Source organism: Balaenoptera musculus, chromosome 17 (genome assembly GCF_009873245.2).
Source record: "Balaenoptera musculus isolate JJ_BM4_2016_0621 chromosome 17, mBalMus1.pri.v3, whole genome shotgun sequence".
NCBI lineage: Eukaryota > Metazoa > Chordata > Mammalia > Artiodactyla > Balaenopteridae > Balaenoptera > Balaenoptera musculus.
In genome coordinates, this window is record NC_045801.1 from 25,816,162 (window position 1) to 25,832,677 (window position 16,516).

Genomic DNA, 16,516 nt, shown 5'->3' on the forward strand with positions numbered 1-16,516 from the left:
CTCATTCTTAGTGACCAAAGAACCTACTGGTTCTTTCCTTAAAATAGTGTCATATGCATATTTTATCTGGGAAGAAATATAATTCCTTGGGCTGGGGAGCAATTTTTTATTGAAATCTGAATGCGATATATGGGATACAAATTTCTTGTGCTGGTGTGTGTATGCGTGCGTGTACACGCCTTTGGGAGATCAGGTTATTTAGTTCTGGAATGAAGCTCAGAAATCAGGTTTATCTGACTTACACAGTACAACTTCTTCCCTTCATATCTCTCATCTCCCTTTCACCTAGTCTGCTCATTATCCCTCAGTGCTCAGGTTAGATGTCAGTTCTTCAGGAAGGTTCTGAATGCTTCTCCTTATGCAACACACATCACAATCACAAGTATTTATTTAGTTATTTTCTTTATAGACTGTAAAAGCCATGAGGACTAGAATATTTTTTCATTGTCCACTGCTGTATTTCTGGTGTTAGTTGGATAATGGGCTCTTAAGTATTTGTTGGAAAGAAGGAAGGAAGGAAAGAAAGTGGACCTTTTTCATTCCTCTGGTATTCTAAATATTAAAATCATGTAAATGTTTGGTTCCACCATTTCCTCTTTTTTTTTGGCTGCATTGGGTCTTCGTTGCTGCACACGGGCTTTCTCTAGTCGTGGCGAGCAGGGGCTACTCTTCCCTGCGGTGCGCATGCTTCTCATTATGGTGGCTTCTTCTGTTGCGGAGCACTGGCTCTAGGTGCCAGGGCTTCAGTAGTTGTGGCTCGTGGGCTCTAGAGCGCAGGCTCAGCAGTTGTGGCACACGGGCTTAGTTGCTCCGCGGCGTGTGGGATCTTCCCAGACAAGAGCTCGAACCCATGTCCCCTGCATTGGCAGGCGGATTCTCAACCACTGCGCCACCAGGGGAGTCCCCCACAATTTTCTCTTTAGTTGAATTTAGAGAAATCTTGTGAAGTATTTTTTCCTAAAGCATAAATTTCTCATCATTTCCTATAAATGTTGAAGCACTTTGAACTCTGCAAACTTTAATGAATGGAATAAAAATATTTTTTCTGTTAAGATAAATCAGATTTTGATATATTATAACAATATGATTTCTGTAATAGCCGAATACCAAGATATTGTTAACTTAAATTCCAGTGATTCCACGAGTCCTATCCAAAGATACACCCACCTCCTGAATTCCCATTAATATAAATTCTAATGTAGAAAATCACATTTGTTATCTTGAATTTGTGATGGCCCTTACATTGCTCATCTCTCTTATTTCTTAAGTAATCTATAATAATAATAAAACGGAAATATTAAGGTGTTACCCAGATCTGTTAACAACACAGTGTTCTATTACTTATTTACCAAAATGGATGAACTAATCTGTTTCTCTACATATTTTCAAAATATTCTCTCAGTCTCTCTAGTTTACTACCTGGTTCCACAGAAAATAGTTCTTTGTTGTGAATGGCCTTTACTTTTCAATTTGTCTGTTACTATTAGCTTTGAAAGTTCTTGACTTTGACATAGACTCTCTGTCCAAAAAGATCATGGTTTGGATATTATAAAGATTTTTGTTACTCTTTTAATGGGCAGACCTCTGACATAAATGTGGGGAATGAGGTAGATTAAGAGAAATGGTATCATGGCAGAGACATAGGGGCTTTTACTTTCTTCCTAGTGATAAACTGAGATCAACATAGGCAGTAGTACTATATCTATGTTCAGTCACAGGGAATGAGTGTACATCATTTGGGGGGAAGAGCTTTTAAATAATGAAATATTAAATAAAGAAATAAGTTCTTCTTTTCCAAAATAATTCATTTAAAATACTTACGCATGGATTATAGCACATAATTTACAATAAACCACTAAACCCTGTTTGACTATAAATATTTGATACTGATTTTAATGAAAAGACCAATGAAGAATTTTATCTTTTACTAATCAATGTGAATTAGCAAAACGTCAGATATGGTTAAGGACTACTTTGTACTTTGAGCCCTCGAACAGAGGCAGAAAGGGTGTTGGTGCTTTCTGTTTATCTAGAGGTAGAAATGAAGAAATATTAAAAGTTTCATAGAATATTGTATTTTAAAATAATTAATTTTATATCAACATTGTTTTACAGCAAAACTCCGAGAGTCCTGCTTTGATCCAGGCAACATAATGAATGGCACCAGACTTGGAATGGATTATAAATTAGGGTCAACAGTCACCTATTACTGTGATGCTGGTTATGTTCTTCAAGGTTATTCAACACTCACTTGTATCATAGGAGATGATGGAAGACCTGGATGGAATAGAGCCTTACCAAGTTGTCATGGTAAGAAAATACTTTTTGGCTGAGTTTTTATTATCAGAAAGAATCAAGAAATGTTGAAACCCGCTTCTGTTTTTTTAAAAATCAACCATTTAAACCACAATCTACAAGTGTGGTATAGGCAATGCAGAGATTTTATCAAGGATTTTTAAATTGGATTCTGTAAATAAATGGTTTTGGAAAAATGCTCATATTCCCAGGTGTCTCTAAAGCAACGTGCACATTATAGTAGGCCAGCTCTCTGAGAGCAGGGATATTGCCTGTTCTGTTCATTTGTGTGCCCTCAGGATTTAAAGGAGTACCTGAAACTTCAGGTACTCAGGAAATACTGACTGAGTGAATGAGGAACAGACACACTGAAACTGACATTTCAACAAAAGTAGATAAATGCAATAACAAATATTATCAAAAATCAGTGATAAATCTTTATCTGAAATAGGGACATAGAAAAATAGACATTTCTCCTAAGAATAGGTTGTCTAAAAACAGTGACCAAATTGGAGCTACTCAGGCAGCTCCAGCAGCATGAGGAAGACCCAAGGGCACAAAAAGATGGAGAAATACCTAAAATTAGTTTCAGTAACATAATATCAGATATGCAAGTTGCCAGATCTGCTACAGCTAGAGTTACTACAAGACGAGTACATCAGTTTCAGTGGGCTGAAGGATCTGATAATGATCATAGCCAGGAGACAATCACTTATCTTGGAAAAAAATCTTAGGAAAAGTATATTCAAGAAGAGACAATATCTTTGAGATTAAGGCAGTTAAAAGAGGCACGTGAAACAGAAACATCACCTTCACTTGGGATATGGAATTTGCTAAGCAGTTAGCCACAATAAATGAACAGCCCTTTCAGAATGGTTTTGAACAGATGACCTAGTGGACAAAAGAAGGGAAACTGTGGGAGTCCCAGTTAACAATGAAGCAGATCTTAATGATGATGGTTCAGAAATTCATGGATATATATTTCTGGATAAATAACTGGAGGATTTTCCAAAATAAGGGCCAATCCACCACTTCATAAAGCTGGTTTCTTGTGGCCTTTCCAAAAACCCATATCAGAGTGTTACACAGAAGTGGAACACAGAGTGGTTTAAAAATTATTTTAATGAAAAACAAGTCATTCTCACGGAAAGTTACGTACAGCTGTTACAGACCCTGGAAATTTTAATTTCAAGCTCTTGGAGATGGGTATTATAACTAAATAAAACAATTTTACTAGTAAAAGCCTAATACTGCATGTTCAAAAGTCACATACTTATACATAACTCTTTTTTTTTTGGCTAGAAAATCAAATTTTGGGGTTTTTTTTTCATTTTGAAGCTGAAATGTGCAGTGTATCAAAATTAAGGATTTTGACAAATCTAAAAGTCATGTGACATTTAACAATTGTATTGAATCCTCAGATCTTTGGCTTTTCATTTATATGTCTTTTTAATTGATATCCCATTGCAATTGACTTTGCTAATGAGCACTATCATCTTATTGGTAGTCTCACTGTTGCTAGTGAATCAGTTATACATATACATATGTCCACGCTTTTTTAGATTCTTTCCCCATATAGGCCATTACAGAGTACTGAGTAGAGTTCCCTGTGCTATATACTCTTTATTAGTTACCTATTTTATATATAGTAGTGAGTATATGTCAATCCCATTCTCCCAATTTATCCCTCCCCCCCTTACCTCCTGGTAACCATAAGTTTGTTTTCTACATCTGTGACTCTATTTCTGTTTTGTAGATAAGTTCATTTGTACCCTTTTTAAAGATTCCACGTATAAACAATATCATACGATATTTGTCTTTCTTTTATAACTGTTTATTATTGAAGATAGAGATACAGTGCAAAATACAGTTTAGTAGGGAGAAACAAAGATATCACCATGGGAAGTTACCACAAACTCCCTAGTCAGTTGAATGATCCTAACGCATTGTACAAAATTGACATGGGAATGATATCATTCAGGGCAGATTTTCCAAACTATGAGTCACAACCAGTGAGTCATAAAATCAATTCACTGGATTGTGACTAGCATTTTTATAATTGATATAAAGTTGAATAAAATAAAGTAAAAGATAAAGGCAAAAACATTATAATTCAAGGAACGTAGTAAGGATATTGTTTTGTGGAACTATTTTCAGTTACATATACAGAGATAAATAAAGTACAATAAATAAATATATACTCATATTTGAGTGTGTGTGCATGTAGGTGTGTATGTATATGTTTGCAATGATATAAAGTGTATGTACTACTGTGAATTTCAGTGGAACAGGAAAAACCAGCAACTCTGATCTGATGATTAAAAGTTTGGATTTTTGGGGTCTAATACACATGGTAATTTTTCTTAGTTATATAATGTATTCACCCATTTGAATTATATGTCTGTGATTTCTGAGTTACACAAGTCATTTAACCTCTCTAAGCTTATCATCTCTCATTTGTAAAACATGGATAATTGAAATCTTTCCTTCAAAATGTTGTTATAAGAAATTAAGAAAAGATAGGTAGCTACTAAATGGTCATTCTATTAATATCAGAACAATTGGTTAATTCTTGACTTGAATTAATGATTTCATCTGTCAGAAGTTAAAGGGAATAAGAAGAGAAATAATTACTTTGGATTTAATCCTGACAAAGAGAAAAAAATAATTGATGACATGGAAATTTATAGAAAATGTAAGAGAGAGTGATTTATTATCTTAGAATTTAGAGCCATACAAAGGAGAAATCTGTTTATAGGCAGAAAAGCTTACTAAACTTAGAAAAACACTTTTCACAATTTACTGTCAGTAATCATTAAGAAACCATAGAAAATTTCCAGGAGCCAGACAAGAAATAATCAAAAATCTGATGGGGAAAATCAAAGAATCAAGAAAACTACAGATCAAAAAGATAAGTGTTAATCACTGGAATAAATAATTAAATAGGTGGATTTCAGTGACTTAGGTGGGAAAGGAAGGAGCTCCAAAATATATTGCATTCACAAATAATATGCTCGCCTAAGATAATCCTATGTCTTTCCAATATTTCCAATGTTTCATGGGTCAATTATAGCCCAGTTAAGTATATTTCCTGTTGGTTGAACAGTAGTATCTACAGACAATTTGGAGGGAAGAGCAGACCTGAGTTCATGTCCTCTCACTGTATCTATAACCTGAAGCAAGCTGAACCTTGATTTTTAAATCTTTAAAGCCAGATAATAGTTATTAACTCAACAGATTATTGTGAAGATTAAGTTATTAACCACAATACATGCAGAGGGCCTAGTAAAGTTCCCAGCAAATACTGGCATATTAATACATGTGATTTTTAACACAACGTTCTAAAATAAACGTAGCACTGGAAAACATGCATTGCACTTTGCATTGTATGTTATGTTTTAGTTGAACTAGTACATTTTTGTCATTTCAATATTAATTAAATCTAATTTATTAAAGTTATTATACGAATACACAGTCACTCATTCCTGAAAATAGCACAGTTGATATTTTAAGATTTATTAAAAGAGAATAATTTTTTACCATCACTTACAATGGATATCATCAGACTTTTAGTCATAATGCCAAAATATAAAAATCAGAAGTTATTCAATGCATGCTTTAAGCTATTAGAAAAAAATTTAAGGTACATTCATTATAAACATATGACCATAACTGATAATTTCTAGTATAGCAGAGAGAAAAGGAAAGCCCATTTTTTAGAACTAGATATATTTAACTCTAAACAATGATTTTAAAACAAGGAAAAAGCCTGGGTCAACTATGTGACCTTGTTCAATGTATCTATTTTGCATATCTAAGCATGAGATAATATTGTGTAATTTGCAAGTTTGTTGGGAGAATTATTTTAAATAACTTATTTAAAGTGTTTAGTCCTGTGGCTGTTACTGTCACACACTAAGGAGAGCTTAATACATTTTAGTTTCTTGATCAGGTTCATATGCATCTATTTGTTTTCCCTCATGGTGATTATACAGAAATCCAAAATATACAGGACGCACTGACTTTCAGATTTAATAAATTAATACCTTAAAAGTCAAAATTAGTGAGTAAATCATGTGCAGTAGAGCTAGAAGGGTTTGTTCTTTTTTTTTTTTTCCACACACACTGTATTTTATTTTTACAAGAGATAAAGAGACTGACACCAAGCATTGTACATGGATGACCACAACAAAAGCAACAATGATTGCAATTACCAAACATGAAACACACTCATACTATGTCATAATATTGACATTCAGTCCAGTAATCCTCCACTGTAACAGCTCCTTTACTTTGCAGTGAAAATTGATTTGTATATTCTTTGCCTCTGAGTCCTTGTGGGATTGTTTCTTTTTTTAAATTCAAACAGAAAGTCACAAAAATTATACTCATCCTCATCAGTTCACTCAGTCCCATGTAATTAATTTTTTTTTTCATCTTGATCTTTTGTTAGCACTTTTATGAGCTCATCAGTTTTTCATTAGAGTTCTGAAAATGCTTATTCATTCAGTTCAGCAGTACAGTCAGTTACCAGAAACCTGTACTTGTCAGTCTTTTCCATGAATTTCCTGAAGATGAAACCCTTTTATAAGAACATATTTACAAAAGCATCAGAGTACACCCAGAACTGTCTGTAAATGACAAAAGACTTAAAAATGACCACGGTTAAAGATTTGATGAAAGTTCATAATAATGCAGTTGACAAGAAAATTAGTTATTTCTCAGATATATATTTTAAAGTAATAACTAGGATTATGACTTATAACATTATACCAGAACATATAAGATTTTTAGAAATATCATGTAATGTCTGAAACATTTATATTAACATATTTCCATACAAATAACCCAATGAAAGTTTAGTATTAGTTGTTTTGTTTGTTTGTTTATACTGCAGGTTCTTATTAGTCATCAATTTTATACACATCAGTGTATACATGTCAATCCCAATCGCCCAATTCAGCACACCACCATCCCCACCCCACCGCAGTTTTCCCCCCTTGGTGTCCATATGTCTGTTCTCTACATCTGTGTCTCAACTTCTGCCCTGCAAACTGGCTCATCTGTACCATTTTTCTAGGTTCCACATACATGCGTTAATATTCGATATTTGTTTTTCTCTTTCTGACTTACTTCACTCTGCATGACAGTCTCTAGATCCATCCACGTCTCAACAAATGACTCAATTTCGTTCCTTTTTATGGCTGAGTAATATTCCATTGTATATATGTACCACAACTTCTTTATCCATTCGTCTGTCGATGGGCATTTAGGTTGCTTCCATGACCTGGCTATTGTAAATAGTGCTGCAATGAACATTGGGGTGCATGTGTCTTTTTAAATTATGGTTTTCTCTGGGTATATGCCCAGTAGTGGGATTGCTGGGTCATATGGTAATTCTATTTTTAGTTTTTTAAGGAACCTCCATATTGTTCTCCATAGTGGCTGTATCAATTTACATTTGCACCAACAGTGCAAGAGGGTTCCCTTTTCTCCACCCCCTCTCCAGCATTTGTTGTTTGTAGATTTTCTGATGATGCCCATTCTAACTGGTGTGAGGTGATACCTCATTGTAGTTTTGATTTGCATTTCCCTAGTAATTAGTGATGTTGAGCATCTTTTCATGTGCTTCATGGCCATCTGTATGTCTTCTTTGGAGAAATGTCTATTTAGGTCTTCTGCCCATTTTTGGATTGGGGTGTTTGTTTCTTTAATATTGAGCTGAATGAGCTGTTTATATATTTTGGAGATTAATCCTTTGTCCATTGATTTGTTTGCAAATATTTTCTCCCATTCTGAGGGTTGTCTTTTCGTCTTGTTTATGGTTTCCTTTGCTGTGCAAAAGCTTTGAAGTTTCATTAGGTCCCACTTGTTTATTTTTGTTTTTATTTCCATTACTCTAGGATGTGGATCAAAAAAGATCTTGCTGTGATTGATGTCAAAGAGTGTTCTTCCTATGTTTTCCTCTAACAGTTTTATAGTGTCCGGTCTTACATTTAGGTCTCTAATCCATTTTGAGTTTATTTTTGTGTATGGTGTTAGGGAGTGTTCTAATTTCAGTCTTTTACATGTAGCTGTCCAGTTTTCCCAGCACTACTTATTGAAGGGACTGTCTTTTCTCCATTGTATATCTTTGCCTCCTTTGTCATAGATTAGTTGACCATAGGTGCGTGGGTTTATCTCTGGGCTTTCTATCTTGTTCCATTGATCTATGTTTCTGTTTTTGTGCCAGTACCATATTGTCTTGATTACTGTAGCTTTGTAGTATAGTCTGGAGTCAGGGAGTCTGATTCCTCCAGCTCCGTTTTTTTCCCTCAAGACTGCTTTGGCTATTCGGGGCCTTTTGTGTCTCCATACAAATTTTAAGATGATTTGTTCTAGCTCCGTAAAAAATGCCATTGGTAATTTGATAAGGATTGCATTGAATCTGTAGATTGCTTTGGGTAGTATAGTCATTTTCACAATGTTGATTCTTCCAATCCAAGAACATGGTATATCTCTCCATCTGTTGGTATCATCTTTAATTTCTTTCATCAGTGTCTTATAGTTTTCTGCATACAGGTCTTTTGTCTCCCTAGGTAGGTTTATTCCTAGGTATTTTATTCTTTTTGTTGCAATGGTAAACGGGAGTGTTTCCATAATTTCTCTTTCAGATTTTTCATCATTAGTGTATAGGAATGCAAGAGATTTCTGTGCATTAATTTTGTATCCTGCAACTTTACCATATGCATTAATTAGCTCTAGCAGTTTTCTGGTGGCAGTTTTAGGATTCTCTATGTATACTATCATGTCATCTGCAAACAGTGACAGTTTTACTTAATCTTTTCCAATTTGTATTCCTTTTATTTCTTTTTCTTCTCTGATTGCCGTGGCTAGGACTTCCAGAACTATGTTGAATAATAGTGGTGAGAGTGGACATCCTTGTCTTGTTCCTGATCTTAGAGGAAATGCTTTCAGTTTTTCACCGTTGAGAATGATGTTTGCTGTGGGTTTGTCATATATGGCCTTTATTATGTTGAGGTAGGTTCCCTCTATGCCCACTTTCTGGAGAGTTTTTATCATAAATGGGTCTTGAATTTTGTCAAAAGCTTTTTCTGCATCTATTGAGATGATCATATGGTTTTTATTCTTCAGTTTGTTAATATGGTGTATCACATTGATTGATTTGCGTATATTGAAGAATCCTTGCATCCCTGGGATAAATCCCACTTGATCGTGGTGTATGATCCTTTTAATGTGTTGTTGGATTCTGTTTGCTAGTATTTTGTTGAAGATTGTTGCATCTATATTCATCAGTGATATTGGCCTGTAATTTTCTTTTTTTGTAGTGTCTTTGTCTGGTTTTGGTATCAGGGTGATGGTGGCCTCATAGAATGAGTTTGGGAGTGTTCCTTCCTCTGCAATTTTTTGGAAGAGTTTGAGAAGGATAGGTGTTAGCTCTTCTCTAAATGTTTGATAGAATTCACCTGTGAAGCCATCTGGTCCTGGACTTTTATTTGTTGGAAGATTTTTAATCACAGTTTCAATTTCATTACTTGTGATTGGTCTGTTCATATTTTCTGTTTCTTCCTGTTTCAGTCTTGGAAGGTTATACCTTTCTAAGAATTTGTCCATTTCTTCCAGGTTGTCCATTTTATTGGCATAAAGTTGCTTGTAGTAGTCTCTTAGGATGCTTTGTATTTCTGCGGTGTCTGTTGTAACTTCTCCTTTTTCATTTCTGATTTTATTGATTTGAGTCCTCTCCCTCTTTTTCTTGATGAGTCTGGCTAATGGCTTATCAATTTTGTTTATCTTCTCAAAGAACCAGCTTTTAGTTTTATTGATATTTGCTATTGTTTTCTTTGTTTCTATTTCATTTATTTCTGCTCTGATCTTTATGATTTCTTTCCTTCTGCTAACTTTGGGTTTTGTTTGTTCTTCTTTCTCTAGTTTCTTTAGGTGTAAGGTTAGATTGTTTACTTGAGATTTTTCTTGTTTCTTTAGGTAGGCTTGTATAGCTATAAACTTCCCTCTTAGAACCGCTTTTGCTGCATCCCATAGGTTTTGGGTCGTCGTGTTTTCATTGTCATTTGTCTCTAGGTATTTTTTTATTTCCTCTTTGATTTCTTCAGTGATCTCTTGGTTATTTAGTAACGTATTGTTTAGCCTCCATGTGTTTGTCCTTTTTACGTTTTTTTCCCTGTAATTCATTTCTAATCTCATAGCGTTGTGTTCAGAAAAGATGCTTGATATGATTTCAATTTTCTTAAATTTACTGAGGCTTGACTTGTGACCCAAGATGTGATCTATCCTGGAGAATGTTCCGTGCGCACTTGAGAAGAACGTGTAATCTGCTGTTTTTGGATGGAATGTCCTATAAATATCAATTAAATGTATCTGGTCTATTGTGTCATTTAAAGCTTCTGTTTCCTTATTTATTTTCATTTTGGATGATCTGTCCATTGGTGTAAGTGAGGTGTTAAAGTCCCCCACTATTATTGTGTTACTGTCAATTTCCTCTTTTATGGCTGTTAGCAGTTGCCTTATGTATTGAGGTGCTCCTATGTTGGGTGCATATATATTTATAATTGTTATATCTTCTTCTTGGATTGCTCCCTTGATCATTATGTAGTGTCCTTCCTTGTCTCTTGTAACATTCTTTATTTTAAAGTCTATTTTATCTGATATGAGTATAGCTACTCCAGCTTTCTTTTGATTTCCATTTGCATGGAATATCTTTTTCCATCCCCTCACTTTCAATCTGTATGTGTCCCTAGGTCTAAAGTGGGTCTCTTGTAGACGGAATATATATGGGTCTTGTTTTTGTATCCATTCAGCAAGCCTGTGTCTTTTGGCTGGAGCATTTAATCCATTCACGTTTAAGGTAATTATCGATAGGTATGTTCCTATGACCATTTTCTTAATTGTTTTGAGTTTGTTTTTGTAGGTCCTTTTCTTCTCTTGTGTTTCCCACTTAGAGAAGTTCCTTTAACATTTGTTGTAGAGCTGGTTTGGTGGTGCTGAATTCTCTTAGCTTTTGCTTGTCTGTAAAGCTTTTGATTTCTCCATCAAATCTAAATGAGATCCTTGCCGGGTAGAGTAATCTTGGTTGTAGGTTCTTCCCTTTCATCACTTTAAGTATATCATGCCACTCCCTTCTGGCTTGTACAGTTTCTGCTGAGAAATCAGCTGTTAACCTTATGAGAGTTCCCTTGTATGTTATTTGTCGATTTTCCCTTGCTGCTTTCAATCATTTTTCTTTGTCTTTAATTTTTGCCACTTTGATTACTGTGTGTCTCGGCGTGTTTCTCCTTGGGTTTATCCTGTATGGGACTCTCTGCGCTTCCTGGACTTGGGTGGCTATTTCCTTTCCCATGTTAGGGAAGTTTTCGACTCTAATCTCTTCAAATATTTTCTCTGATCCTTTCTCTCTCTCTTCTCCTTCTGGGACCCCTATAATGCGAATGATGTTGCGTTTAATGTTGTCCCAGAGGTCTCTAGGCTGTCTTCATTTCTTTTCATTCTTTTTTCTTTAGTCTGTTCCGCAGCAGTGAATTCCACCATTCTGTCTTCCAGGTCACTTATCCGTTCTTCTGCCTCAATTATTCTACTATTGATTCCTTCTAGTGTAGTTTTCATTTCAGTTATTGTATTGGTCATCTCTGTTTGTTTGTTCTTTAATTCTTCTAGGTCTTTGTTAATCATTTCTTGCATCTTCTCAATCTTTGCCTCCATTCTTATTCTGAGGTCCTGAATCATCTTCACTATCATTATTCTGAATTCTTTTTCTGAAAGGTTGCCTATCTCCACTTCATTTAGTTGTTTTTCTGGGTTTTTTACTTGTTCCTTCATCTGGTATATAGCCCTCTGCCTTTTCATCTTGTCTGTCTGTCTGTAAATGTGGTTTGTGTTCCACAGGCTGCAGGACTGTAGTTTTTCTTGCTTCTGAAGTCTGCCCTCTGGTGGTTGAGGCTATCTAAGAAGCTTGATGGGAGGCTCTGGAGGTGGGTAGAGCTGACTTGCTGTGGCGGTCAGAGCTCCGTAAAACTTTAATCCACTTGACTGTTGATGGGTGGGGCTGGGTTCCCTCCCTGTTGGTTGTTTTGCCTGAGGCAACCCAACACTGGAGCCTACCCGGGCTCTTTGGTGGGGCTAATGGCAGACTCTGGGAGGGCTCACGCCAAGGAGTCCTTCCCAGAACCTCCACTGCCAGTGTCCTTGTCCCCACGGTGAAACAGAGCCAGCCCTCGCCTCTGCAGGAGACCCCCCAACACCAGCAGGTATGTCTGGTTCAGTCTCCCCCAGGGTCACTGCCCCTTCCCCTGGGTCCCGATGCACACACTATTTTGTGTGCGCCCTCCAAGAGTGGGGTCTCTGTTTCCCCCAGTCCTGTCGAAGTCCTGCAGTCAATTCCCACTAGGCTTCAAAGTCTGATTCTCTATGAATTCCTCCTCCCGTTGCCGGACCCCCAGGTTGGGAAGCCTGACATGGGGCTCAGAACGTTCACTCCAGGGGGTGGACTTCTGTGGTATAAGTGCTCGCCAGTCTGTGAGTCACCCACCCAGCAGTTATGGGATTTGATTTTACTCTGATTGCGCCCCTCCTACCATCTCACTGTGGCTTCTCCTCTGTCCTTGGACGTGGGGTATCCTCCTTGGTGAGTTCCAGTGTCTTCCTGTCGATGATTGTCCAGCAGCCAGTTGTGATTCTGGTGCTCTCGCAAGAGGGAGTGAGAGCACGTCCTTCTACTCTGCCATCTTGGTTAATCTCTTTTCGGTTTTGTTCTTTATAAGCATAAATTCCTTTTAAGATAAATTTTGTATTTTGTAATCAAAGTAAAATGTGCATATGATAACTAAGAAAAGAATACAAAGAAGCGTACCATTTAAAGCAATATAAACCAATGTTCATCTGCCTTACCCCTCTCTATTCTCCTATTCCTCAGCTGAGTTTTCTAATAATTTCTATTTTAATTGCTCTGATGGCCCTCTCTGTGACTCTGTATAACATGAAGCTCTGTTCCTTGATTTACCAATATTAGACAATATCTATTGATTCCCTGATATAAAAGATAACTAGTTATGTCACATCCGCAGCTCCTCTCCAGTGTTTCAGTTATATTATTTTTGGTTATTCTAGTAATTGCCTTTGTCATGTATTAATTTGCTTATGCCTCTATTTGTAATTTCTTCAATGTTTGAGAATTAGGTTGCCAGTCTTTGCTGCTTTTCATGCTAAGTCTTACCCCATAGAAGGAATCCTGACAAAAATCTCTGAGAATGGGAGCAGGAAATTTTGACTGACTGGTAGTCTTTGTTGCAGAGTACATGAGTAGGGAGTTGGCTATTAGACTGTGATCCTTAAGTGCCAAAATAAGGAAAGATTTATTTATTTGTTTATCTATTTAGTTATTTAAGTTATTTCTTGTAATGTTGCTTTAGTCCCCCCCCAGAACACCAGAAGCTCATGAAGTCTTGGGCTACATATTACTCTTTAACACGCAGGACATTAATTTATACAAGAAGGCTCTTAGTAAAGTTATTTTACCTGATCTGAACCCTAAGAACTTACAGAGTCAGTCTGTTTCAGAAGATAGATTTTTATCATGGTTCAGGATTAAGTGTACATTTTAAATCTGAAGAAAATATTTTTAAGAGCTTATGTTGGACACTGGGAGATTATATTTGTCAGAAGTAGATCCAAAATGATAGCATCCTGTGTTAGGTCCTTCTTAATGTTGAGAAATCCTGCAGTTGATCTCATGAGAATGTCACATATATTAAATGATGGCAGAACAGGATATCTGTACCTGCAATTCACTTTGTGATAAAAAAAATCGTGTTTGGAAAATAATTTCTTCTCTTCTTATTTTTCATACTTTTCATATCTGTTGAAACCCTGAGATATTTTATCTGTAGACATACTGGATTAAAAGAGAAGTCATATAGCATTCTTATCCATGATCTGATTCAATATTAGGTAAATGTATTAAAACACAAATGGTGACAGAATCCATATTTTCCCTTAATATTCATTTGATTTATTTCACCTAATGGTATTCCATTTGTTTATATAAATACACCTCTACCCTGATCTAGGGCACCAGTCATCTCTTACCTCTTAACCTCTCTCCTAACTAGTTTTTCTCATTTTCTTGTTTCCCCATACAGTCTCTTCTGAACCCAGCAAAGTAATCTTTAAACCATATGTCACATTATATCACATATTTACTCAAAATCTATCAGTGCTTCCTAAATCTGAATAAATGCCAAAGCTCATATAATATAAAGCTCTACTTAATCTACCTATATACAACCTGATCTCTCTAAATATTTTCCCTTTTTACTTTATTCTTTGAGCCAGTGGATGGTACTTCAAATCACTTATCACACTTCTGCCTCAGGGCTTTTGCACTTCTTGTCCTTTCTGCCTAAAGCTTTTTCCCCAGCTCTCTGGCTGGCTAGATTTTTCACTTCTTGTAGACATATGATCACTTGTCTTTTTAGTAGAAAAGCCATTTCTACTTACTTTCTCCTGACTTCCCAAAGCTCCCAGGATGAAATTAAAATATCTAAAATTGGAACAGTATATCCTGGGTAAAGATATCTCTGATGTGTAAATCATTAAATTTGGGAATACTGGCCGCAGTACCAATGCAGTAATTTTGTTGATTGATTGATTGAGGCATAATTGACATGTAACATTAAACTAGTTTCAGGTATACAAATAATGGTTTGATATTTATATGTATTGTAAAATGACCACCACAGTACCTCTAGTCAATATCTGTCACCATACGTATATACAATTTTTTTTTTCTTGTGATGAGAACTTTTAAGATCTATTCTCTTGGCAACTTTTATGTATGCAATACAGTAGTATTAACTATAGTCACCATGCTGTATATTGCCATGATTTTTTATTCTGTAACTGGACCTATGCAGTGTTCTTGATCTTTTCTATTGCTGTAGCCTACAGTGAGCACCCAAATAATATATAATTATAATGATAAGACCCTAAGAATAAACATATTTGGACTGTTAAAGAATCACTAGTTTGCCAATTATTCTAAAGAGAGAGTATCATTCATTCCTTTTTCTCAGGTGTTTAGGTGTATCTATATACCTGGTCCTGTACTAACTATTAGGGACAAAGACATGAATTCAATATAGTCCTTCCCCCTGGAGAGTTTACAATCTGATGAGATACAGACAGATAAGGTACATTGCTAGAAATAAAAGTAGAGTATCGTAAGAGCAGCATGGAGGTGCCTCTGACCTAGTTACAAAGAGAGATCAGGGAAGTCTTCCTTATGAAAGTGATACATGAACTGAGTCTTAAAAGTATAATTAAGAAGGAACCAGGTGAGGCACAAGCATGAGGAGATGGTATATTTCACACCTAGGGTTCAGCATATATAAAAATGTAGAAGCAAGTGTAAACAGGAATATTGGTAGAATATCAAGCAGATCAATAGGCAAAGTGTGTATGGGGAGGAGATAATAGCTTATCTGTATTGAACACAGTTTGAAGTTTTGTATACATATTATTTTATATCTCACCACAACCCCAAGAATTAGGGACTACTAAAATTCTCATTTTACACATGAGGAAACCAAGACAAAGAGAGATTCAGGTAGTTGCTCAGAGTCATACTTGCCTAGCAGTCTTGTTTAGGAGTCCATGCTCTTAATCACTGCCCTAAAGGTAGGCTGGGCAATTCTACAAATGACCTTCTATTGATCTTTTTATATCTCTAGAGCCTAAGAGTGCCTGGCTCTTAACCAACATACTAGTTGTTTAAATGCTTCATGAATGACTACATGGCACCAGGAATAAGTGTGAGATTTTGGATTCTCCACTTATTTCTGTAATCTTCCTTTAAGCTAGGTATGAGAATTAAGAAAAGGTAAAGTCCTACCAATAACTGATATAAAAGTGTTCACCTGAAATGGATTTTTGCATTTCGTTTGAAATACAGCTCTGCACAGAATACACATGCCTTAATAGATATAGTCATTAACTCAGTTCTCTTTTAAATCTGCAACGTTATTTTTAATACCTTTGTTTTGCTCATGTTAACATAAATCCTGGATTCTGGAAAAAAAATTAACTGAATCGCCAATGACCTGTACAACTGATCAAAGTGCATAAACACAACTATGTTAAACTTAGACATCCAGTAGTCATCTGACACCACTGTTTGTTCAACTTCCAACTGCATGTGAAATGATAAAAGCTT

General features: G+C 35.8%; 1 protein-coding gene and 1 pseudogene across 3 annotated transcripts in view; both read left to right on the plus strand.

The window, feature by feature from the left end:
• Nucleotides 1–16,516, plus strand: part of CSMD3 (CUB and Sushi multiple domains 3) — a 1,196,954-nt gene that overhangs the window by 921,559 nt on the left and 258,879 nt on the right. For all 3 annotated transcript variants that reach the window (XM_036830958.1, XM_036830959.1, XM_036830960.1), the window contains one exon: nucleotides 2,116–2,310. In XM_036830958.1, the coding sequence (XP_036686853.1) occupies nucleotides 2,116–2,310 (195 nt within the window). The remainder of the gene's footprint in view (nucleotides 1–2,115; nucleotides 2,311–16,516) is intronic.
• On the plus strand, nucleotides 2,492–3,510 carry LOC118883749 (annotated as a pseudogene).